The 23,965-nt window shown below is 45.7% G+C and overlaps 1 protein-coding gene across 14 annotated transcripts in view; it reads right to left on the reverse strand.

The window, feature by feature from the left end:
• LOC126544317 (UDP-N-acetylglucosamine transporter TMEM241 homolog) overlaps positions 1-10,724 on the reverse strand; it is a 28,984-nt gene extending 18,260 nt beyond the window's left edge. For 5 of the 14 annotated variants that reach the window (XR_008608641.2, XR_008608639.1, XR_008608638.2 and 2 more), the window contains exons 1-11: positions 10,265-10,724; positions 9,976-10,022; positions 9,233-9,313; positions 6,800-6,881; positions 2,764-2,841; positions 2,135-2,224; positions 1,924-1,965; positions 1,783-1,831; positions 1,113-1,136; positions 317-365; positions 218-253 (exon numbers count right to left, since the gene is read on the reverse strand). Coding sequence is in view for 10 of the 14 variants with exons in the window: in XM_055061742.2 (XP_054917717.1) it covers positions 218-253; positions 317-365; positions 1,113-1,136; positions 1,783-1,831; positions 1,924-1,965; positions 2,135-2,224; positions 2,764-2,841; positions 6,800-6,881; positions 9,233-9,313; positions 9,976-10,022; positions 10,265-10,339 (653 nt within the window). In the remaining 4 variants the exon portion in view is untranslated. Of the gene's footprint in view, positions 1-67; positions 254-316; positions 366-1,112; positions 1,137-1,782; positions 1,832-1,923; positions 1,966-2,134; positions 2,225-2,763; positions 2,842-6,799; positions 6,882-9,232; positions 9,314-9,975; positions 10,023-10,264 lie in introns of all 14 variants that reach the window. The other 9 variants (XM_055061745.1, XM_055061744.1, XM_055061743.2 and 6 more) reach the window with 6 other exon arrangements.
• Between the last annotated feature and the right edge of the window lie 13,241 nt (positions 10,725-23,965).

Here is a 23,965-nt window from a genome sequence, read left to right on the forward strand (position 1 = left end):
TACTACAGCCAGCTACCCATTGCACAGAACAATGCATAAGCATTTTCACATGTAGATATATGCTCACCCAAGAAGTAACTTGCAGGCAACAGTAGAATAAAACTAGAAAATACAAAACAAGAAAGCATTAAGTTAAGCCCTATTAATGCAGTTAGTATGCAGTGTAATAAAGTAAAAACACAGTACCCCTTCAAGCTACACAGCTCGAGAAACAAACCTTGTTGTAGCATATATGATCTGTCTGTTGAATGCACTGCAATAAACCAACATTTTATTAGAGAGTAAACGCGCTTCAGTCACCAGCTACTTGCATTACTCAGTCTTAATGCAGACAGTTGAAGACTTTTCGGCGGAAAGGATAACACCTGCAATAGACAAAAAAGCCTTTTATGGGCATATACATGAATCAATTTTAAAAGCATAAGCAACCCTTTCAGATGCTAATTCTACCTGCTGAAAGTTTGTATTATGCACATGTCTTGCCACTCCAGCATTATTACAAATAGGCATCAGCAGAACAGAGTAAGAACTGTTAATTTTTTTAAAGATTGTCACTGCTGCTACAAATATGTACTTAAGTGAATTGCCAAGAAAAATATTTCGTGCATAAAAAAGTTTTACATGCTATGTTTAAAATTTTCAGTAACTTGTCTACCCAGACACAAAAATAAAATAAAGATGACCCAGTATATGACAACATACAAGTGTGGCTAACAAGCAGCCAAACATCTTCAAGCACCTTTTTCCAAAACACTTTGTATATAATTTCGTAGCATAGGTGTATACAGGAGTGTTTTAAGATGTGTTCAACACATTTTAACCATGATTAGCATCTTTAGTGCTTGTGATTCTGAGGCATAATCTTGGCAGCTACAACAGTAGACACAACACCCAAGGAATATAATGTTAAATGCTGGTGATGGCTTTTACGTGTACAGCCAAGTACAACAGTTAAATTAGTACACAAATGATTGGATGTACATAGACCTGCCTTAACTTCATCCTTCTGGCTCTAAATATCTTTATGGCTCCCTATGTTAACCTCCTTGAAGTTAATTTGTTACTACAATTTGTTACATGGCAATGGTCAGCCCCATTTAGGCTATACTTGCCCACATTTGACTGTTCTGAGGACACTGGAAGAGAGAATATTAGGTTATAATATTAAGAATAATTTAATTTACCCCTGTTGTGGGAAGCTGCCTAAATATAATCTAGATAAAGTGACAGGCGTCATGATTTAATTGTGAAAAGCTGTGTGATAAAGTTAATTAATTAAAGTTCTAAATGTTACTAAGACACAGCACAATTGAACCTCAAAGAACAATCAAGAAGCAACAATGTACTTTTGGAACAATGCCATGCCAAACAGAAAAATTGATATACACTTCACTTTCATTAATTTGACAGAAGTTAAATCGGCCTGCTTCTGAAGTCAACCACATTTATAAGTCCTTAGAATCCATGCCTTTTAAAAGCCTTTAATTTGTCTTTTCAGACAACTGAAACTATCGTCTAGCTGACGCCAAATTAAAGGAAGTCAACTTGACTACCCGTGGTTTCCAGTGTTTGAATGATTGCAGTGCCAGATTACCCTCAAGTAATTTTAGTAAAAAACAATTGAAAGACACTAAAATGTGATACCTACAGATCAAATTAAAGAAATGAATGAACAGTGCACACAAGAAAAAGCACAATCGTTATTGAGTAAATTTGGACACCTGCACGGACATTGTGCACTTTAAACCCAGCTGCAGATTTCTAGACAATTTCAATACTTGCCTGCACAACAGATATGAAGCAACATCCACCACATTGCACTACCGAAGTCCTGGAAAAAAATCACGGCCACAACAGGTAAGCTACAGAAACAAGCTCTGCCTCAATAATTGCCAAGCATACAGCAAGAAAGACGACATTTACCAGTTTAGGCACAAAGTTGATTTTATTTCCTGTGAAAGCAAGCTTGCGGAACAGAAAAAGAATATCGCACATGGAGCTTGAAAATCACAAACTAACAATCATACTTATACTTATTATGGCAGACATTTATGCCTCAAAGCAACAGATGCACTCTGAACGATACCCGAGTAGAGGATTTTTTTTTTGTCTTGGTAAATGAAAAAGCACTTACTCTTGGCACAGTGGTAACAAGCATTATACTGCTCACAGCCACCGAAGTAAATGCTACCAAGTCCTTCGGGTTAGTGCTGAAGAAAATACTCTGTAACAGCAGCACGAAAACATATTTCAATCTAAATTATTCAAACACACTGGAAGTCTGTGAACTAACGAGTCAAATAAAGTAGTGAGCGGCTTATAGTAGCGATAATGATGAAAAGATTAATAAGTGAGGTTAGCTTTAAAGCTTAGTAGGTGAAGCTGGGAAAGATAACATGCTTTCGGAGCCGCCAAAGGAGCTGAATGTCCTTGTTGAAAGTCAAGAGCAAATCTAGGCTGACTATGTTGAAATCCACCTACCTGGAAGCTGATCAACTGAATGCCTCATAATGTTAAGACCACAAAACAATGCACTAATGTGTTAGCTAAATGCTTTTGCCACTGTTGTACTATTATGACTGTTATGCATACTGTAATTCAGTATGTCATTTTTGGGAGATGATAGGTACATTATTACTTCCCAGCATACAAAATGGGCTTTAGAGACAAAAGTGTAACTCTCAACATATGCTTTTTAAGAAATAACCCAAATGTTCAACATAAAGAAACAAAAGAATGGGAGGGGGCAGAGGAGACGCTCACCTGCTTCCCTAAGTCAAGATCCAACCCACAGTGGACAAGTAGCAATGAGTTGTGGATGCCCAAAAATATGGAAAGAGGCTAAATAGAACAAAAACATCAAAATTATGTGGTTCATGAATATTAGCCAGCACTTTACATTACAGAAGACGGTGCTTATACACCCTGTGCACTACCTGTAAAGCCATCCTGTAGCCACTTTCAGAACCACTCACAGGAATGTCAGCTTTACTTTTCCGCCTCTAGCCTGACAGTGTTCTTTCTACAAAGCGGGATTCTTTGTACCTGAAGGACACAGGCAAATACTTTTGTAGTGCCAATGCAGAAAAACCCTTGGCAAGAATGGCCATGAGAGTGATTATCAGCTATATTGAATGAAACATACTGCAGTGGCAGAAAGACTTGGGAGCCGCCAGTATCACTTGACTTCTTTTTCCTCATGGCTGGTTTACTGCACCAGTGGTGTAGACTGGCAAGGAGTGAAAGACTAGTGCAGTGCCTCTTTACCTTCAGTAAAGAAAGTGAGAGCACAGCACGTTGTTGTGCCCTTCAGTGAATTGAATAGAATTCTGGGGTTTTATGTGCCAAGATTACGATTTGATTATGAGGCACGCCGTAGTGGGGGGCTCCGGATTAATTTTGACCATCAGGGGATCTTTAGCATGCCCCCAATGCGCGGGACACAGACGTTTTTGCATTTCGCCCTCACTGAAATCTAGCTGCCGCGACCGTAATTTGACCCTGCGACCTTGTGCTTAGCAGTGCAACACCATAGCTGCTAAGCCACAGCTGCGGATGTGCCCTTCAGTGTGGCAATGTGCGAGAGGGGAGGGACATCGAAGCATAAAAAGAAAGCAAACAGGATCAGTGCCAAGTACAATGCAGACAGCCGCTTGCTGTAAAATTTGTTTATCACAGCAGCTGCAGCTCGAGAGGCTTGGCTACAACATCCAGCTGTTTATGTGGACCCAAATGTTTCTGTAATTTTACAGCAAAGCTTTTGCACACATTCTCAAACTATTATCTTTTTCAATCCAACATACTGGCATAGTGTGTACCACATAACTGTACTGAATAATTAAGCCATATGACCTGTTCATTCATTGAAATGTCATTGATGGCTTGCTTTGCCTGGTGCTACACTTGACAATGGAATGTGCCCAGTCTGTTTGCAAACTATTTCAGTTTCTCGCTAAATGGGGCAACCTTCTATTTCTTTAAATTCTTTCTGAAATATGCAAAGGGGTATTTTAACGATCAAGGCATGCAAGTTCCTTACACTCTCCTGAATACCACTGAAAATAAGTTGTTTTCTATTGTATAGGTAGCTACATCTACTTTTGACATCACAGAAGTCCTAAATATAACTGAAGTGTGACATTTATCTTTTTTTTTTTACGTCCAATGAACCATTAACAGGTAGAATACATAAAGGACAGGTTATGTCAAAATGCAGTGGCTGCATGATAAAGAGGTTCAAAACTTGTGCTAGCTACTCAACCACACAGGGGAGGTCCTGCAGGTAGTATGAAAAAAAGAAACATCAGTGACTGTTTTTTTTTTCTGCATGATGAGTCACAGCAACACTGAAAAATAAGCATAAATTCTAGCTGACCTTTGAGTGCAAAGTCTTTAACAGGCCACTCATAATTTCAAGCATGCCTACAATCACATGACAAAATGCACCCACAGCTGGCTTTACTCTATACAGCTACCATAGTGAGTGAGTGTGGTCTCCCAAGAGTACTTGGGAAGGGAGCTATAGGTGCCACGATCAACGGTTCACACGAGGTGTATTCAAGTATAGCTTAACATGTGCTATTGCATACATACGAGACACGGATTAGGGATAGCAAAATTAGGTGGGTACAGTCATGTTTAACAAGGCTATATAAAAAAATGTACACACCTGTACAATCTTCAAAAACAAGTAAACTGTTGAAACAGGCACAAGGGGGTGACTATTTAGGCACACAATAAGCTAAGGTATTTTAGTTCCAGAGAAGTTTAATGGCCCTAAGCTCAATAAATGAATGTGTACAGCTGTCCAACAGCCTGAAGGACATTTTCTAAGCTGCGTGCTGGCACGTTTGCTGTCAATCCCCCCCACCTCTTTTTACATAATTACTCTACATAAAACAAATTCTGAAAGGCTCAAGAATGAAATAAACAGTCAAACAAGAGAACAAAAGTAACTTCCATGTTATGATGCAAGTAGTCACAATAGTTTCCAAAGCAGTGAAATGCAGTTTCAAAGCAACCAGTGAACAAAAATGAAAAATAGGCAACGTACCAAACAGAAGGTCCAATTTTTTGAACTACTACTGTGCACACAAAATAAGCATATAGAACGGAATCTGCAGTAAACTAAACACAGTACTGTGATACTGACATGCAATCCTGCTAAGTTTATGATTGTTTGCCCATGTGCAAGTGTAGTGATGAGACGATACATGACCACATTACACCCACTAATTTCCACTAAAATGCGCAACAGTATAACCCGATTAAGATTATGTATTCCACACACATTTATTTAAATTATAAGTTGTTCATGTTATTTAATGTAGGGCTGTACAAATAGCAAGATTTCTTAATCAAATCAAATACAAATATTCGAGAAAATGACTGAAAGATTAAACCAAATATTGAAAATTTAAAATTTTTTTAACATAGCAAAACATAAAGGTAAAGTTGATTGTCTGATAAAGAACAGGCTTATTCATATTATTCGAGAAATGTAGTGCTATTCGCAACTGGACGCCTTGTTGACCGAGGAACTTGCAAAAGAAAAACAACTGAAAGATGATTGTCTCTAGTGCCCCATGACATTGGCAGCAACAAAACAAGGCAACAGCATGCCAACAGATGCACAAAGACTGTTGCACTCTTAAAGAAGCTACGTGTAACACTGCTGAGCCACACATTGTTTTAAATGGATACAAACACAGTGAAACTGGCCAACTAATAATAAATTGCCTTGCACCTTTTGAGACTACAAATTTGCAGGCTGTCTAAAGTCGAGGCATCTTTATTGAATGAGTAAATTATTGAACAGAACTTGCCTGCTCCATGCATTCACTCCAGAAACATTTGCCTTAACAACAACCCCTGCTCTCCAGCAACAGAGTTATTGGGAAAGGGTACCACTTGCTTTATCTTTCTCCCTGTAAACTCCTACAAGTGTCATCTCTTCTATTAGAATAGAAACGAATATTCCACAACTTCAAATAGCTAATTCTTTAACTGAATACAAATTGGAAGTTTTTCGTATTCAAAACCCTAAATATTTGCACACACCTAATTACGAGGGACGTTCTGAAAGTAAGCTTTGTCAGTTATTTCCACACAAACATTATTTCCTCCCAAAATATACACCGCGGCATCATGAAATATAAACCTTGCACTATTTTTCCATATAGTCGCCAGTGACATTGAGACATTTGTCGTAGCGTGCGATCAGTTTGAAGAAACCACTCTGGTAAACTCGGTGCCATGGAATGCAAGGAATTGTTGCACAGCCTGCTCCGCCTCAGCATTGTTTTGGAAGTGATATGCCGAGAGTGCGGCTTTTAATACAGGGAACAGGTGCCCATTCATACTGGATAACAGCACGCACTTCCATTGGCGACCACGTCGTAAGCACACGTCTGTCTGCCATCACAATTTGTACTCGAATAACCTCGGGCACGCCGGTCTGCTGCTACTCTTTCTTCGGCGCTCTGTGCATGCATCATTCCTCCTCCGCTGGCACTCCTTCCATCGTTGAACTAGCAACAGCCGTGGATTCTTATGGCGATTGTTTGTTTTACCTGGTGTATCCATCTTCTCTTTAAAAAAAATGACGAAACTTATTTTTGGAACGTCCCTAGTAGTAGTAATCCCTAGTAATACATGTCATCAGGCACTAGAGATATGCTTGTAGCATGTTATCAAATAACTTTATAGGCAATTTTCATGTACACAGTGCTATGGTGCTCAAGCTTTATGCATGTAATGTCTTTCACTTAAAAAATAAATTTAAAAAAATCGAACTCACAAGGACTGTGAGGGCGCGAGAGCCAGCATATATGCTCAGTGTATAATAAGGTATTGTTTTCCAAATGTACTGAAGAGTCAATCTGAAATAAAAACAAATGGCCAAGGTCACAAGGATGTATCCAGATTACTCCCTGATAATTTGTCTTTCATATTTTCATGAGCTACGCAACAGCAATGAAGCCACAATACAACCAAGCATCATAACATTGCAGCAAATGACTAAAATGGGATTTTTTTTCAACTACTATGGATAGTAATCCATCTGCAAATAAACACATGCGAAAACTTGTTTTGTCGTGAGTCGAGCTATATAAACACTTATATCTGTAAAAAGTTTTCCCTGAGCAACAGGGAAAGGCAAAAGAAGGGCACGACCTGTTCAGGAACAAAAGGGGGAGGGAAAGAGGGAAAAGTATGCGCTGTGTATCAGGTGCAACTATTAACAACACAAGGTAATAATAATAATAATAATAATAATAATAATAATAATAATAATAATAATAATAATAATAATAATCAAAGGTCATATGCTGCACAATGCATACTGCAGCCCACATTGTCCATTCTGTGCACGTATCTCTGACCACGTATTAATGGCAAACCTTCCTATAAACATAGTTTAAATCAAGTTTAAGGAATGCACAGGACTGCACAGGTAGATGACTTGATGCTGCAGCACCTTGCAGCACTGACATCAACATTATGTAGCTCCTAGGCTCTACACAACATCTGAGGACTGGTGGTGCGACTGATAAGTATGCTTGTGCAGAACACTATGGGTGAGGATGCTGCTTCTCTTTCTTCTAGGCTGCTCGCCTGCCCATTCCTGACCCCTCACTAACCCGTGTAAACAATCACAAATATGATAGTGCAGGCTTCTGTCTAAAAAAGACAATTACAATGGAGCACTGGTGCACAGTACAATTGTGACCTTCAAAGGAAAGTAACAGCACCATAGCAAATTCAGCGCACTGTTTGATTGTTCAAGTGAAGCATCGACAAAAGTTGGTCAAGTTTCTTTACAACAAAAAGACATGGGCAATTGATGCTGGTAATATGGAGCTGTGTCTATTTGGTTCATTTTATGCAGCTTGTTAGCTCCTGTCGCACAGTGCTGCTGGCTAGAAAAGCATACGAGGCATGGAAAGCAGATATCAACACATCATGGTAAATAATTTCTGAATGATGTGTCAGATATCTTGGCATGTCCTATGCATGTCGTCATGTCTGCCTTCACTGCTGCTTGCAGCATGGTCATTTTTCAACTGACTGCTCTAGAGGGGACTGAACTGGAAATGGTTAGATAAATCCATATTGGTGGCGATTACTGTTGGCAGAAAATCATGCCCAACTTAACAATGGCAAAGAGGATGACTGCAATATAGATGTCAACAACACAGTGGGGCATATGCATGGCCAGCAAACAAATTCTGCAATTTGCAGCTGTGCTGTAACACTTGTTCATATCATTTGTTTTTTGTAGTGCACATGATGACTAGCTGCGATTGGTGCCACAACTAACGATGCCACAAAGATCAATGTAGAACCTTCTAACAGAATGATCAAGGTCACATCTCACTTATTAACAGAACGGAGGAAAATCAGTCGGGACCTGAGTGGGACAATATAACAGGTCTGCACAGACAATTCAGTGGGGAGAGCAACTGGCAAAAGATGTGGACACATCCATGAAAATGAAGCACTTGATTGATGGGCTTAACGTTCTAAAACAAGAGGGGCTGCGAGAGATGCCACAATGGATGTCCCCATCATTTAATGTGCAATGAGCATTTGTGTTCAATACCCATCGGCATGCAGCCACTGCGGCCAGGAACCTGTCCCCTGCCGTTAGCGTTTGCAAAGTAGAAACGTTTTTTTGATAAAAGGCCATTGACACTACTTTCTTAATAACTGACATTTGCCACATGTCACAAAACTAGGCAAAAAGATATGTATGTACTATTTAGTCCAATTTGGTCTTCAACAATGGCACCACACAACACACAAAGTTTTCAATGAAAGAAATAAAGTTTGACATAGTGTTACTGACAACTTGATCAATATCATTATAAAATTTGCTGCACAGCACAGATGCCTCACGAATAAGAATTGATGTTAGCGAGTGTGGTAAAAATATTTTGTCTTAATGGACAGTTAAAGGTATAAAAGCAGCTCACACTAGACACAGCACCGTCACTGACAGTGAGGAACGGGAAGCAATTTTGAAAGTGGGCAATAGTCAAAGCTTTTAGCAGCATAAACCAACTTACAATGCATAAAATGGACAGACCTCTGCTCTTCGTTTCACTCCCATTTCAAATGTCAATAACAACATGCAGGCATCTCAAAGAATTAGCAGGAGATAAGGTTTATTGTATTTTTATGGGCAGCATAAATTATAAATAAGTCTACATATAGCAACATGACTCACATCATACATTGCATGTGCCATTTCCACTTCCAACAGCTAGCAGCTATAACAAAGCCAACAGCGGCCACCAGGACCTGCCAGCTGTCAGACAACACAGGAAACAAATCGCAAAGCAGAACAACGTAAGAACTCAGAAAAATTTCATTTCACACGGCAAGTTAGCAATATGAAATATAGAATGAATAAGCTCCTGCGACTACAAAGCATGCAGTAGCTATTACGGTGTGAAGCTCAGCTGCTTTAGAAGACGCGCAAATGCGAGGTGGCCGATTATGCAGTGTGATAAAGAAAAACTTTTCCGAAATATTGGAAACACTATGCACAAAGATTAACATTTCAACCCCAGTTTTTACACAAGACAAATTTTAATCGTTGAGCAACGATGACTTCTCCGACAAGCGTCTGCTAGCTGCACACTAGCTGTACACGTTTAAGAGTCCGACTTCTTAACCAGGTCAACACGCAGCATCAGTAAAACGAAAGTGCCATACTTTTAGTTTTTAAATTCCGTATTTTGTCGTGCTGATCAAGCAGGACGACGACACCACATGTTAAATTTGCAATACTGAGGCCGATTTCATTCCGCCCCACTGAAATATACATGGATACAACGACCCGCTTTAATTTACCTTCCTAAGCTCGGAGGAAAGATGCTGGACGAGCATCTGTATACTTCCGCGTGGAAGCAACATAAAACTGCAATAATTTGTTCAAACGCCAAACAGCAAACTAATTATGCTTACCATTGAAAAATTGCTGGATACGCGAATCTCTCTACGGTGAGTACATACTGCGGGGGAAAAAAAAAAAAAGACATTCACAAGGCAGGCTTTTAGGCTATGTATTTTCGATAACACACATATGCTCCAAACAGCGGCTCGCATTTCTGGCCTGGACGTTCACTTCTCACATGTATCAAAGCAGTTTAATTAAAGTGACGTCGTACAAAAGCGAATACTCCAAGCACAGTGAAAACAGACTGATTAAATGTGCATTCCACCGACGCTCGCAGGTACCATATGCTTGTCTTACCTTGTTCGTGATGAACGTCGAGCTAAACAAGACAATGTAGAAAGCAACAACGACTGTAGTGCTCTGGCGCAGCATAAGTGCATCCCGTCTCCTGCTCGCTCGGAGCGTTAATTGCAAGTTTCAACATTTGATCTTCAGCAAGTAAGCGTCACAAATGAACGCGCGCGAGAATCATGTTCCGCGCAAAAAAAAAAAAAAAAAAAATGGCACGTTGGCTCGAAATCCGAAACAAGTCAGGGTATGTCAGGGTGGCTAGACGTGACCGCTTTTCACGGCTATTTCATGGCTACTTTCTACTTTTTGTGTGGCGGAAGGGATGCAACAGGTTTGTTGAAGGGACCAAGGACACGCACGTTTTCTGGGAAAGATATGTTGAGTTCGACGATATAGTACCATCAGGCAAAATAACACCCCAACAAGGACTCTGCATTCTCGGAATCTCCTGAAGGCGAAAATTATACTGTACCTGATCAGCATTGTCCTCTTCAGCAACTCTGGAGATGACTTGCAACAAACGATTGAGGACTTTACTCGACAAAGTGTGCGGGTAGGGTTGAAGCAACGTTACTAGACTAGCTTCAGTTTTAAAACTCGGCGCCGTTGCGCGGAACCGCCACCCGCCCGCGCCTTCGTAGCGCTGCAGTCGCGCCCGGCTTCACTTCCTCACTAGCCGGCTACGCGGGCGGGCCGGACTAAGCACGCGGTGCAGCGTTGAGAGCGAATTTCGCAAGCATGTCATCCTTGGAACTGTAGCCATCGCCGAGTTTCTTAAGAATATCAGCAGACGATGCCGCCGTGCTGCGTACCTGGCTGCATAGGCCGCTATCGGAACGATTTCAACAGTTCGGCGCAGCACTTTTTCTCTGCTCCCAGCAAAGCGACGCTTCGATCGGCGTGAAACAGAGCGATTCCTTGTACCGACCGGGAACTCTCTGCGAAATGATGATGATGATGATGATATGTGGTTTTTAATGGCGCAAGGGCCAGTTATGGCCAAAGAGCGCCATGTCCGTGTTAATGAGTTTGCAATGAAATCACGAGTTAGATGAAGTTGGTGTGACGTGGCTGTAGAGGGGCCTTAAAAATGTTCGCGCTAAAGTGCGCAAAATCTGTACAATAAGATTATGGCGATGTCTTATGACGTGTACTATGAACATTTAAGGTGCATTTAAAAAGAATGATACGATGTCTGAAAATATATATGGTTATAAGATATGCTAGAGCACTGCTGCCTCCTTAGAGCCCTTGAAGAACAAGGGCCTGGAGGCATGTGCTATGCAAAAGTGTTATCGCAGTGGCATCCTCTGGAGGGAGGATGCTCTACGAATTTAATGGGCATATAACGTGTAGTACGACATCATTTAAACAGTTGAGGATTGCCTTGGTGTCAAAAAGCGGTTCCTCGCCGAGAAACATAGCCGGGTGTAGAGGGATGTTATAATGGTAAGCAAGCGGAAAATGTTTCTTTCTCTCCGTTTCGGCTTCCCGACACTCCAGGAGCACTTGGAGGACGGTAAGCCTCTCACCGCATCTGCCACAGGTTGGAGGTTCACTTTCAGTAAGCAGGTAACTATGGGTGCCAAATGTGTGTCCTATTCTGAGGCGACAGAATAGGACATCTGTTCGCCAAGATTTTGTTGGGGAGGGCCAAAAACCTAACTGGGGCTTTATAACGTGCAGTTTGTTATTTGTTTGCGCGTCCCACGTGCACTGCCAGTGGTCTCGCAATCTCCTTCGCAAGAAAGGCCTCAGATCTGTGACAGGCACCGCAGCGGTAGGGTTAACAGCTTGCAATGTGATTGACGTGGCCATCTCGTCCGCGAGAACGTTACCTTCGATTCCCCTATGGCCAGGGACCCAGCATATTATGATGTTCTGGTTAGATGAGTACGCTTTACACAATACCGAATACAGATCATTGAATACAGGATTTTTATGTTTGTAGAGTGACATTATATAGGGCCTTCACGACGCTTAGAGAGTCTGTATAGATCGCTGCTTTTGGAAGTTTTGATCTTATATGCTTCACAGCAGAGAGTAATGCGTAGGCCTCGGCCGTAAAGATGCAATTGTTTCCGGATGCAGTACATCGTATTCCGAGAAGGATGGGCCGACGGCTGCATAGGATACCCCGGCATTTGACTTCGAAGCGTCTGTGTAGAACGCTGCGCAGGAGTGTTTGTACTGCAGTTCTAGGAAATTCATTCTAATTTCGGCCTCAGGAGCGCGCTTTGTAACTTTTATATAGGATATGTCACATTGTATCACCTGCCACTCCCGAGGAGGTAAGAGCTTGGTTAGGTGCATTAAGCGATGCTCGAGGAGTGGGACACGCATTTCATCGCTAATCTCCTTCACACGCAACGAGAAAGGCTGTCTTATGGAGGGGCGATTGCTGAAAAGTGTAGCGCACGTCATATCGGTAACGGTATGAAAACATGGATGTTCAGGATTGGAGCGTACTTTAAGGAAATATGTAAAGCTAATGTATGATCTCTGTAGGTGGAGAGACCATTCATTCGATTCGGCATATAAGCTTTGAATAGGGCTGGTTCTGAAAGCGCCAGTAGCTAAGCGGATGCCCAAATGGTGGACAGGATCCAGCATCCTTAGCGCGCTCGGGGCGGCAGAGTTGTATACTACGGCACCATAATCCAATCGAGACCGAATTAGGCTCTTGTATACGTTCATTAAACACTTCCTGTCACTACCCCATGTAGTCTGGGATAGAAGTTTCATTAAGTTCATTGTTTTTAGACATTTTTCTTTCAGATATTTAATGTGTGGAATGAAAGTGAGTCTGTAATCAAGTATAATACCCGGAAATTTGTGCTCTTTGTTGACAGGTATTTGGTGTCCACACAGTTCTAAGGAAGGATCCGGAAACAGGCCTCTCTTTCTTGTAAAAAGAACGCAAGAGCTTTTGTGGGGGTTAATTTTAAATCCGTTTTTGTCTGCCCACTTGGAAATCTTGTTCAAGCCCTGTTGCACCTGTCTCTCGCATACTGAGAGGTTACAGGATTTGAAGCCGATTTGAATGTCGTCAACGTAGACAGAATAAAGAATGGCAGGTGGTAGCGAAGCACGAAGCGAGCACGCGCTTGTGCCACTGCTCCCGCGTTCGTCGTCGTCTTCCACAGCTGGCTGCGTGGCCGTTCATCTTTCCAGCGTAGAATTTCACTTCACTTCTGTCGTCGTAATGGGGAGGCCGCGTTTACGGGGTATGAGCCACTCATGGTCTTTCGTAACGGAAAGATTTAATTTTGAAGAAATTTAATTTTGAAGAATTACAAGCGGCAAATCGCAGGCGAAGGCTGCTAACCACGCCGCCGAGCAAACTCGAGACATCGAACGCGGGCATACCGTCAGTGACGTCGTTCTCTCTCGTAGCCGTTTGTGTGTGTAACCTCATAACTGAGAAATACTTTAATGAACCCTCAACCCAGTGATAAACACAGGGCCGCACGTTTCAGTTTCGCTGATTAAGCACCTTCACGGAATGAAAAATCCGACTTCTTTCTTTTTCTTTCTTTTTTTTTGTGGCTTGTGTGTACAAAGACCGACCTCACCTTTCTTTTTGTAGCGCTTCTTTGGCGTGGTGAGAAGATTCGGTGGGGATGCAGATCATCCTACAATCACGCACTTAGGCCAGATATTAAGGCTCGTGAGCCTAAACTGCGCGAAACGTTAAGACGACAGGAAGAAACACACGACATTTAGAAACGTAGCTTCCGCGCTTCGCTGTATGCGTTTCTTCCTTTCGTGCAGTTTACCCTTGATGATGGATATCGTTTCTTGGCGCAAGGGCCAGAAATGGCCAAAGAGCGCCATGACATTTGGTGATGAATGGCAATGAGTATCGATGAATATGGCTGTATATTGGCCTAAAATATTCGCTGTAAATGGCGTAAAATATGTATCTATTAAAATAAGGTCAATGAAAAGTGAGCCCTATGGTTGTTAACGTACGTTGAGAACGATAAGATACTAAAACATGTTAATTTATAGCAGCACCAGTGCCTCTGCAGAGCCCTTCAGTGCAAGGGCTGCGAGGCATGTGCTGTGTAAGTGATTTCATTGCAGCTACAGCCTCTAAGCAGAGGCTGTGCTACAAATAGCCTGGCCAAATGATTTCTATGGTATTAGTTTCTTCTAAGAACTTGAGCACTGATTTAAAATTAAATAGAGGGTCATTGCCTAAAAAGAAGACTGGGTGCAGAGGTATATTATGACTGTATAAGGAAGGGAAGAACTTTTTTCTCTCTATTTCTAATAATGGGCACTGAACGAGAACATGAAGAACTGTAAGTCTACTTCCACACCTAGTGCATGTCGGAGGGTTAGTTCCAGTTAGAATATACGAGTGAGTGCTATAGGTGTGCCCAATTCTTAACCTACAGAGCAGTACTTCCTGTTGTCTCGTTGTTTTCTCAGAGATCCAGTTTCCTATTTTCGGTTTGATTAGGTGCAGTTTGTTGAATACCTGAGTGTCCCATTGCCGTTGCCAATATTTCCGTAGTTTATGCTGTAAAAATGGCTTAAGGTCTGTGTAGGGTACAGGTATATTAATGTTTTCATCAGAAAAAGGTACGGATGTAGCCCTTTCGTCAGCAGCTACGTTGCCCTCTAGGCCTCTATGGCCAGGCACCCAACAAAGAACAATCATTTGGTTAGACATGTATGCTGAACATAGAAGGTTATACACTTCATTAAGGATGGGGTTTGTGTTTTCGTAGACTTGATATGCAACTAACAACGCTTAATGAGTCTGTGAATATGACAGCCTTAGTTATACCTGTTTGTTTTATATGTTTCACAGCAGAGAGGATCGCATATGCCTCCGCTGTGAAAATGCTGGTGTTTGGATTTAATGCACCGGACGTTGAAAATGAAGGTCCGAGCGCTGCATAAGCTACACCATCAGTAGACTTTGAAGCGTCTGTATAAAACTCTGCGCAGGAGTACTTCGCCTGGAGTTCGAGGAAGTGTGAATGTATATGCACCTCAGGCGCATGTTTTGTTATTGCGACGAAAGACATATCACACTGGATAGACTGCCATTCCCAAGGTGGTGCAAGGTTAGTGGGAGTCATTAGGACTGTTTCTTGATGTTGAATACCGGTTTCATTAGCCAGCTGTTCTAAGCGCACAGACAAAAGAGCTCGAACGGATGGGCGGTTACGGTAAAGTCTTGCAGAAGATAAGTCAAGTACAGTTGAGTAACACGGATGTTCGTCATTCGATTTGCATTTTAAAAAGTAGCAAAAGTTTAGATATGTTCTGCGTAGGTGTAGGGACCATTCGCTTCAACATACAGACTTTCCACAGGGCTTGTCCTAAATGCGCCTGTTGCCAGCCGTATACCTAGATTGTGGACCGGGTCGAGAATTTTCAGAGCACTGTCCGATGCGGATTGGTACACCACGGCTCCGTAGTCGAGGCGTGATCGTACAAGGCTTTTATACAGGGTAAGCAGACACCTCCTGTCACTGCCCCAGTTTGTTCGAGAAAGCAGCTTCAGCAGGTTCATAGTCTTCAGGCACTTAGTTTTAAGGTATTTCAAGTGGGGAATGAAATTAAGTTTTGTGTCCAAAATAATACCTAAAAATTTATGTTCAAGACTGACCGATAGTCGTTCTCCGTTAAGGTCAATGGCGGGTTCCGGTGACATGCCTCTCTTGTTTGTGAAGAGAACACATGTGCTTTTTTGAGGGTTAAATTTAAAACCATTTTCTTCTAACCACTTTGAGAGTTTGTTCAGGCCAAGCTGTAGCTGTCTCTCACAGATGCTGAGATTGCACGACCTAAAAGCTATCTGTACATCGTCCACATAAACCGAGTGAAAGAGTGTGCGAGGTATGATGGTATGCAAGGAGTTCATTTTCACAATAAAGAGTGTACAGCTCAGCACTCCACCCTGCGGTACACCTGTCTCCTGTGAGAATGATCGAGAGTGCACATTGCCAATTCTAACGCGAAATGTTCTGTCAGACAAGTAGCTCTCAATAATGGTCAGCAAGTTGCCGCGTATACCCATTCCAGAAAGATCCCGAAGGATCCCGAAGCGCCACGTAGTGTCATATGCCTTTTCCATATCTAGGAATACAGATACGACAAACTGTTTGTGGATAAAGGCTTCACGAATGTACGTACATTTCCATTCGGACCAGCTGGTCTGTCGTCGACCTGCCTTCCCTGAAACCGCATTGGTATGGGTCTAATATTTTGTTGGTTTCAAGATAGTGGAGCAAGCGTTTGTTCACCATCTTTTCAAAGAGTTTGCATAGGCAGCTTGTCAACGCTATCGGTCTATAACTGTTTGCCAAGGAAGGATCCTTACCCTGTTTCAAAATGGGAATTATAATGGCCTCTTTCCAGACAGAGGGAATCTGGCCGGAAGACCATATACCATTGTAAAGAAAAAGAAGGGTTCTTTGTGTTTCAGATGGCAGGTGCTTTAACATTTCATATATTATGCGGTCAGAGCCTGGGGCAGATTTGTTGCAGCCGTTACGCGGTTACAAGAAAGAGAGGAAGGCCCGCGGCAGCGCGTATATATATCGGGCGAAAAAAGGAAGGCACCACACCACTCGTTAGGGAGACTTGCTGACGAGACCGGAGTTGCCACAACAACAACAACAACAACCTGACCATGGAGAAGGAGGAAGCTCGTGCCGCTGCCGAGGCCGCCGATTCCGATATTGGTGAGGAGCCCACGTTCGCATACCATGCAGTGACCGGGGAAGCTTTGGGCACTACCATCACCACCGCCAATAGAGAGGAGCGCTTGAGGATGGGCCTTTCTCCCACTTCTGCAGCCGCTGCCGAGAAATCGTCTTTCACCGCTTTCTTGAGGGAGCGACGGGCAGCTCAGACAGCCGCTGACGAGAGGGAGAAGGCAGTCGCCCCAGCAGCAGCAGCCCCAGTAGCCGGCCCAGCAGCAGCAGCCGCAGTAGCCGAAAAAGAGCAGTCGTTCATTGCCGTTGTTACGTTTCGCCTACAACGCGCGGTAATGCCGGCGCGGATGCAACGGACGCCGGGGCTTTGTTCAAAGCGGCGGACATTTTGGCCCGTCCGACGCCGCCGCGACGCCTACCCGCCAAGCGTGTCCAGGCGTGTTTCAGTGCCACGTGTCTTCGTGTGTGCGTGTGTGTGTGTGTGCCCTCGCTTGTCAAAGCGCGGCAGCCGGGGAGCGGAGTTCCCCGAATGAGGAGCCTGGAGGTCTCTCGGCTCAACCGTTCGCGCCGTCGTGTGGGCGGTTGGCGATGCGTCACTACACTCGGTTCAGCAGGTCTCTCGGCCCGACAGTTCGCGCCGTCGTGGGCTCCTGCTGCGCCGTCCCGTGACCTTCATCCCGTGACCTTCCCTCCTTCCCTTTTGGACCGCGACGCCGGGAGTATAAGAGCAGCTGCCCCCGGACGCCAGAGGAGAGGCTCCGATTTGTACTGTTGAGTTACGTGCTCTCCCGTCTCTCCACTTCGGTCGAACTGACCGGCCGCTCTTTTGCTATGTTAGAATAAACAAGTTGTTCTGTTACCAGTCTTCTCTTGCTTTGCCGGGACCTTCGGATGCTTCCAGTGCCCCAGGCCGCCAGGCCAACGCTACCCTTGGGGCTTGCGACCCATTGGCAATAACGGGCGTCAGCACCGAGACCCCAACAACTCGGGCCAGCGGTACGATTACAACATCTGGTTGCCAGCGGTGGGATCGCGACAACGGAGGCCAGCAGCGAAGAGATGCGGTTGACTGTATGCTGAGCAGCACAACGACCATCCGGGAGCAGCGCAACGAGCCCTGTGTGATGACTGGTTGCCTGCAGCGGAACGACTGCGCTGAAGTCTTGGCTGCGAGGTTTGGTGAGTGCGGGACTTTCTTCTTCTGAGTTTTGCCAGGCTTTTGTTAGTGTTAGAAACAGAGCTGGTAATTGTGGTTGTCGTTGCTACCGGGTTAGTTTGCGGCAAGACAATAGTAGGCAGTAGAGAAAGCAGCATTCAGAGCAGCCATGGATTTGAAGTCGTTGCGCAAACCGAAATTGCTGGAGCTTGCGAGAGAGTTGGGTCTGGATGTCTCAGACAAACTCAGAAAACCAGAACTGCTAAGGGCTATTCTTGAGTTAGAAGCTGAGGATGACGAGCTGTCGGAATGCCTTGAGACCATTGAGGAGAGGGAGACGGCAAAAAGACAGGAGCGTGAACTTAAAGAACAGAAAGAGAAAGATGAGCGCGAACGTAAAGAACAGATAGAACGAGAGCAACAAGAGAAAGAAAGAGAGCGCGACCGTCAACACGCTTTGGAAATGAAGCGTCTCGAGTTAGAGATGGAACGCGCTCGTAATGGAAGTCAGGCACACGGTGCAGGAGAACGAGTATTGTTCAAAATGACTGACCTGATGCGGCCGTTTAAGCTTGGAGAGGACATTGGTTTGTTCCTGGTTAACTTTGAGCGAACGTGCGAGAAGCAGGGGTTCTCTCGGGAAACGTGGCCACAGCGCTTGCTCACTTTGCTACCCGGCGAGGCGGCCGACGTAGTCGCTCGCTTGGAGAGAGAGGAGGCAGAGGATTTCGACAAAGTGAAATCGAGTCTGCTAAAAAAGTACCGGCTGTCAGCGGAGGCGTTCCGTCGGAAGTTTCGGGAAAATGAGAAAGGCAAAAGTGAGTCATATACAGAGTTTGCGTACAGGCTTATGTCAAACATGCAGGAGTGGCTCGAAGAAGAGAAAGCGTTTGGTGACCATGAGAAAGTTCTGCAGTGTTTCGGGCTAGAACAGTTTTATAGTCGGTTACCTGAGAAAGTGCGGTACTGGGTCTTGGATAGGCCAGACGTTAGTACGGTGGCTAGAGCCGCTGAGTTAGCCGAGGAGTTTGTGACGCGTCGGGCTCGCGGAGCTAAGGACGGTCAAAAGGGTGAATTTGGCTCCAAGTTTGAGAGGCCGAAGTTCACACCCATGAGAGCAAAGGGGGATACACGTAGTGCGGATGCGAGTGAAAGCAGTCCGACCGAACGTAAGGAGACGGCGGCAACCGAAGCCGAACGCAGAAAGCGGTTCGAGACGAGGCAAGCGCGCGTTTGTTATACGTGCCAGAAGCCGGGTCACTTTTCGGCGCAGTGTCCAGAAACAAAAACACAAGTCGTGTTTTTGTCTATATGCAGCACTGACGAGAACATGAAGCTTCTCGAGCCTTACATGCGAGACCTCCTCGTGAACGGGAAAGAGTGCCGAGTGCTTCGCGATTCCGCAGCTACAATGGATGTAGTTCACCCCTCTTACGTAGAACCCGAAATGTTCACGGGCGAGTGCGCATGGATCAAGCAAGCAGTGGAAGCTCATAGCGTGTGTCTGCCGGTAGCAAAAGTGCTTATTGAAGGACCTTTCGGAGCACTTGAGACGGAGGCCGCAGTGTCATCTATGCTGCCCCCCCAGTACCCGTACTTATTTTCGAACAGGTCCGATCGCCTCCTGCGCGAGAAGGGGCTTTTGTTTGGTGAGGCTAGCGTTCAGGCCTTAACCAGATCGAAGGTTCGGGAGCTCGCTGCAAAGGCGGTAGTTGCGGGGCCGACGTTGTTGAACGATGAGAAAGGGTCAGAGGCGCAGCAAGCTGGTATTCAGAGCACGCCCGAACAGAATAAAATTGAGCCTGTAGCGTTAAAGGCACCAGATACTGGAGAGGAAAATCCCGACACGGGAAAGTTAGAAGAGCTGTCTCCAGATTTGCTCATCGCGCCTACGTCAGACGGACTTAACAGGTTGCTAAAAGTCAGCCGGTCGGCTTTGATAGCCGAGCAAAAGAAGGATGGCAGCCTAGAAAACATACGCTGCATTATCAAGGAAGGTATCGCCAAGAAAAATGCTCGCTTTGTGGAAAGAGGTGGGGTCCTGTACCGGAAGTATCTAGACCGCAGAGGAGTGGAGTTCGATCAGCTGATCGTGCCTCAATGCTATCGTCAGGATCTGTTGCGCTTGTCGCATGGGGGTTCGTGGTCCGGACACCTAGGAGTTAAGAAAACTAAGGACCGTCTCTTGCAGGAGTACTATTGGCCAGGGTGTTTTCGGGACGCAGACCACTTTGTGAAGACATGCGACACCTGTCAGCGGGTGGGCAAGCCAGGGGACAAATCGAGGGCGCCGTTGAAGTTGGTACCTATCATTACGGAGCCTTTTAGACGGCTCGTTATTGATACAGTGGGACCTCTGCCGGTAACAGCCACGGGGTACCGACACATTTTGACTGTGATCTGCCCAGCGACAAAGTTCCCTGAAGCAGTGCCGCTTAAAGAACTCAGCTCAGTTGAGATAGTCAATGCACTACTGTCCATATTTGCGCGAGTTGGTTTTCCTGCAGAAATCCAGTCAGATCAGGGTACCGTGTTTACTAGCGCTTTGACGACAGCCTTTCTCGAAAGGTGCGGGGTAAGGCTGTTACACAGCTCAGTGCACCACCCCCAGTCGAATTCCGTTGAGAAGCTCCACTCCGTCATGAAGCGCGTGTTGAGAGCATTGTGTTTTGAACATCAAACTGACTGGGAGCTGTGTCTGCCTGGAGTGATGTTTGCATTAAGGACCGCGCCGCATGCGGCTACGGGGTTTTCGCCAGCTGAGCTGGTGTACGGTCGCTCGCTGCGATCTCCGCTTCGCATGCTTCGAGAGTCATGGGAAGGCAGGGGCGACGACCCAGTCGTGGTAGAGTACGTGCTTAAGCTCCTCGAACGCTTAAGAAGGGCACAGGAGTTGTCAGGTGAAGCAATGGCAGAGGCCCAGCAGAGGGCCAAGGTTTATTATGATCGGACAGCCCGGGCCCGTCGTTTTGAGGTGGGCGATGAGGTCATGATATTGCGCACATCGCTAAAGAACAAACTCGACGTGCAGTGGGAGGGCCCAGCACGGATTGTTCAAAAACTGTCGGACGTTAACTACGTGGTGAGTCTGCCAGGAAAGCGGAAAGCACAGCAAGTTTACCACTGTAATCTGCTCAAACCCTATAAGCAACGGGAAGCAGTGGTGTGCATGATGGTAAACGTGCCCGAAGAGCTTCCGGTCGAGCTTCCGGGACTAGGCTCAGTGACAAACAGGAAAGACGCCGATCAAGTCATTAGTGACTTAATAAGTAAAGCATCGCTGTCGCCTGAGCAGAAAACAGAACTACACCAGCTCTTACAAGAGTTTCAAGGTCTGTTCTCTGAAAGGCCTGGTAGGACTTCTGTCCTTACTCATGACATAGAACTTACCTCCCCAGAGCCAGTACGATCCAAGGCGTACCGGGTGTCACCCCGCCAGAGCGATATTATGGAGGCTGAGGTAACGAAAATGCTACAGCTCGGTGTTATTGAAGCGGGTGAGAGTGATTATACCTCCCCTTTGATTTTAGTTGAGGTACCGGGCAAGGAACCTCGTCCTTGCGTCGACTACCGCAGGCTTAATTCCATCACTAAGGATCAAATTTATCCGATCCCTAACATCGAGGAGCGCCTTGAGAGAGTGAGTAGCGCTCAGTTTATTTCCACCCTAGATCTTGTCAGGGGTTATTGGCAGGTTCCACTTACAGAAGAGGCTAGTAGGTATGCGGCGTTCATTTCACCAATGGGGACATTCCGTCCTAAAGTTTTGAGTTTTGGTTTGAAGAACGCGCCATACTGCTTTTCAAGCCTCATGGATAAAGTGTTGCGGGGACAGCAAGAATTCGCTTTACCGTATCTAGACGACGTAGCGATATTCTCCGCATCCTGGCCTGAGCATATGGCGCACTTGCGGGCAGTGCTAACCCGCCTGCGCGATGCGGGCTTGACAGTCAAGGCTCCCAAGTGCCAGTTAGCACAGGCCGAGGTTGTCTACCTCGGACACGTGATTGGTCGGGGTCGTCGCCGCCCCTCTGAAATAAAGGTGGCCGCTGTGCGAGACTTCCCGCAACCGCGTACGAAGACCGATATTCGGTCGTTCTTAGGTGTCGCCGGCTACTATCAGAGGTACATTCCCAGGTACTCTGATATCGCGGCTCCCCTAACGGATGCTCTAAGAAAGACAGAGCCGCAAACAGTCGTCTGGGATGAGACGAAGGAAAGAGCTTTTAGCGCCCTAAAGAGCGCCCTAACAAGCCAACCTGTGCTACGATCGCCCGACTACACAAAAGGGTTCGTTGTTCAGTGTGATGCTAGTGAGCGAGGCATGGGCGTTGTACTGTGCCAACGGGAAAATGGAGAAGTAGAACACCCCGTCCTGTATGCTAGTCGTAAGCTGACCAGTCGTGAGCAGGCGTATAGCGCCACCGAGAAAGAGTGTGCGTGTATCGTGTGGGCCGTTCAGAAATTGTCATGTTACCTAGCTGGCTCGAGGTTTATCATTGAGACGGATCACTGCCCTCTCCAATGGCTGCAGACCATCTCTCCCAAAAATGGTCGCCTCCTGCGCTGGAGCCTCGCTTTGCAACAATATTCCTTTGAGGTACGTTACAAAAAGGGGAGTCTCAACGGTAACGCCGATGGCTTAAGTCGAAGCCCCTAACGTGGGAATCAGCCTCAAAATTGCTTGTTACTGATGTTTTTCTTCCTGAGGCAGGATTTTTAACCTATTGCTTTTGTGTAGTGTTTCAAAGTGATGATGTGCTTTTTAGTGCAATTTTTCCGATTTGTGGACGCGTTCTGAGTGCTGCTAAACTACTGTAAGGAACTAGGCAGCAGTATAAAAGGGGAAAGAGCCTGGCAGGGCTTAGTGAGGGTTGTGCCGTGCTTGCTGACTGAGCGGTTGACTTTTGGCGTGGTTCTAACGCTTGCCGGAAACGAGAACAAAAATGTCAACTCTCCCGAAGTCACTTTGCAGTGTCCTGTGTGCACCTGAACGTGAGAACGAGGCCTTCTCTGTGCGCTGCGCTCAAGAAACGCCCAAGGACGCCCAACTTCGGTTATGAGCATCATCGAGCGACATCCCTCCGGACAGCGGATGCAGTCCCCTGACCTTCGGGATCTCCTTCCCCCGGCGGCGCGGTCTGTTACGTTTCGCCTACAACGCGCGGTAATGCCGGCGCGGATGCAACGGACGCCGGGGCTTTGTTCAAAGCGGCGGACATTTTGGCCCGTCCGACGCCGCCGCGACGCCTACCCGCCAAGCGTGTCCAGGCGTGTTTCAGTGCCACGTGTCTTCGTGTGTGCGTGTGTGTGTGTGTGCCCTCGCTTGTCAAAGCGCGGCAGCCGGGGAGCGGAGTTCCCCGAATGAGGAGCCTGGAGGTCTCTCGGCTCAACCGTTCGCGCCGTCGTGTGGGCGGTTGGCGATGCGTCACTACACTCGGTTCAGCAGGTCTCTCGGCCCGACAGTTCGCGCCGTCGTGGGCTCCTGCTGCGCCGTCCCGTGACCTTCATCCCGTGACCTTCCCTCCTTCCCTTTTGGACCGCGACGCCGGGAGTATAAGAGCAGCTGCCCCCGGACGCCAGAGGAGAGGCTCCGATTTGTACTGTTGAGTTACGTGCTCTCCCGTCTCTCCACTTCGGTCGAACTGACCGGCCGCTCTTTTGCTATGTTAGAATAAACAAGTTGTTCTGTTACCAGTCTTCTCTTGCTTTGCCGGGACCTTCGGATGCTTCCAGTGCCCCAGGCCGCCAGGCCAACGCTACCCTTGGGGCTTGCGACCCATTGGCAATAACGGGCGTCAGCACCGAGACCCCAACAACTCGGGCCAGCGGTACGATTCCAACACCGTCATGAGGGAGCGGCAGGCA

The sequence above is a fragment of the Dermacentor andersoni genome, chromosome 1, assembly GCF_023375885.2.
Source record: "Dermacentor andersoni chromosome 1, qqDerAnde1_hic_scaffold, whole genome shotgun sequence".
Taxonomy (NCBI): Eukaryota; Metazoa; Arthropoda; class Arachnida; order Ixodida; family Ixodidae; genus Dermacentor; species Dermacentor andersoni.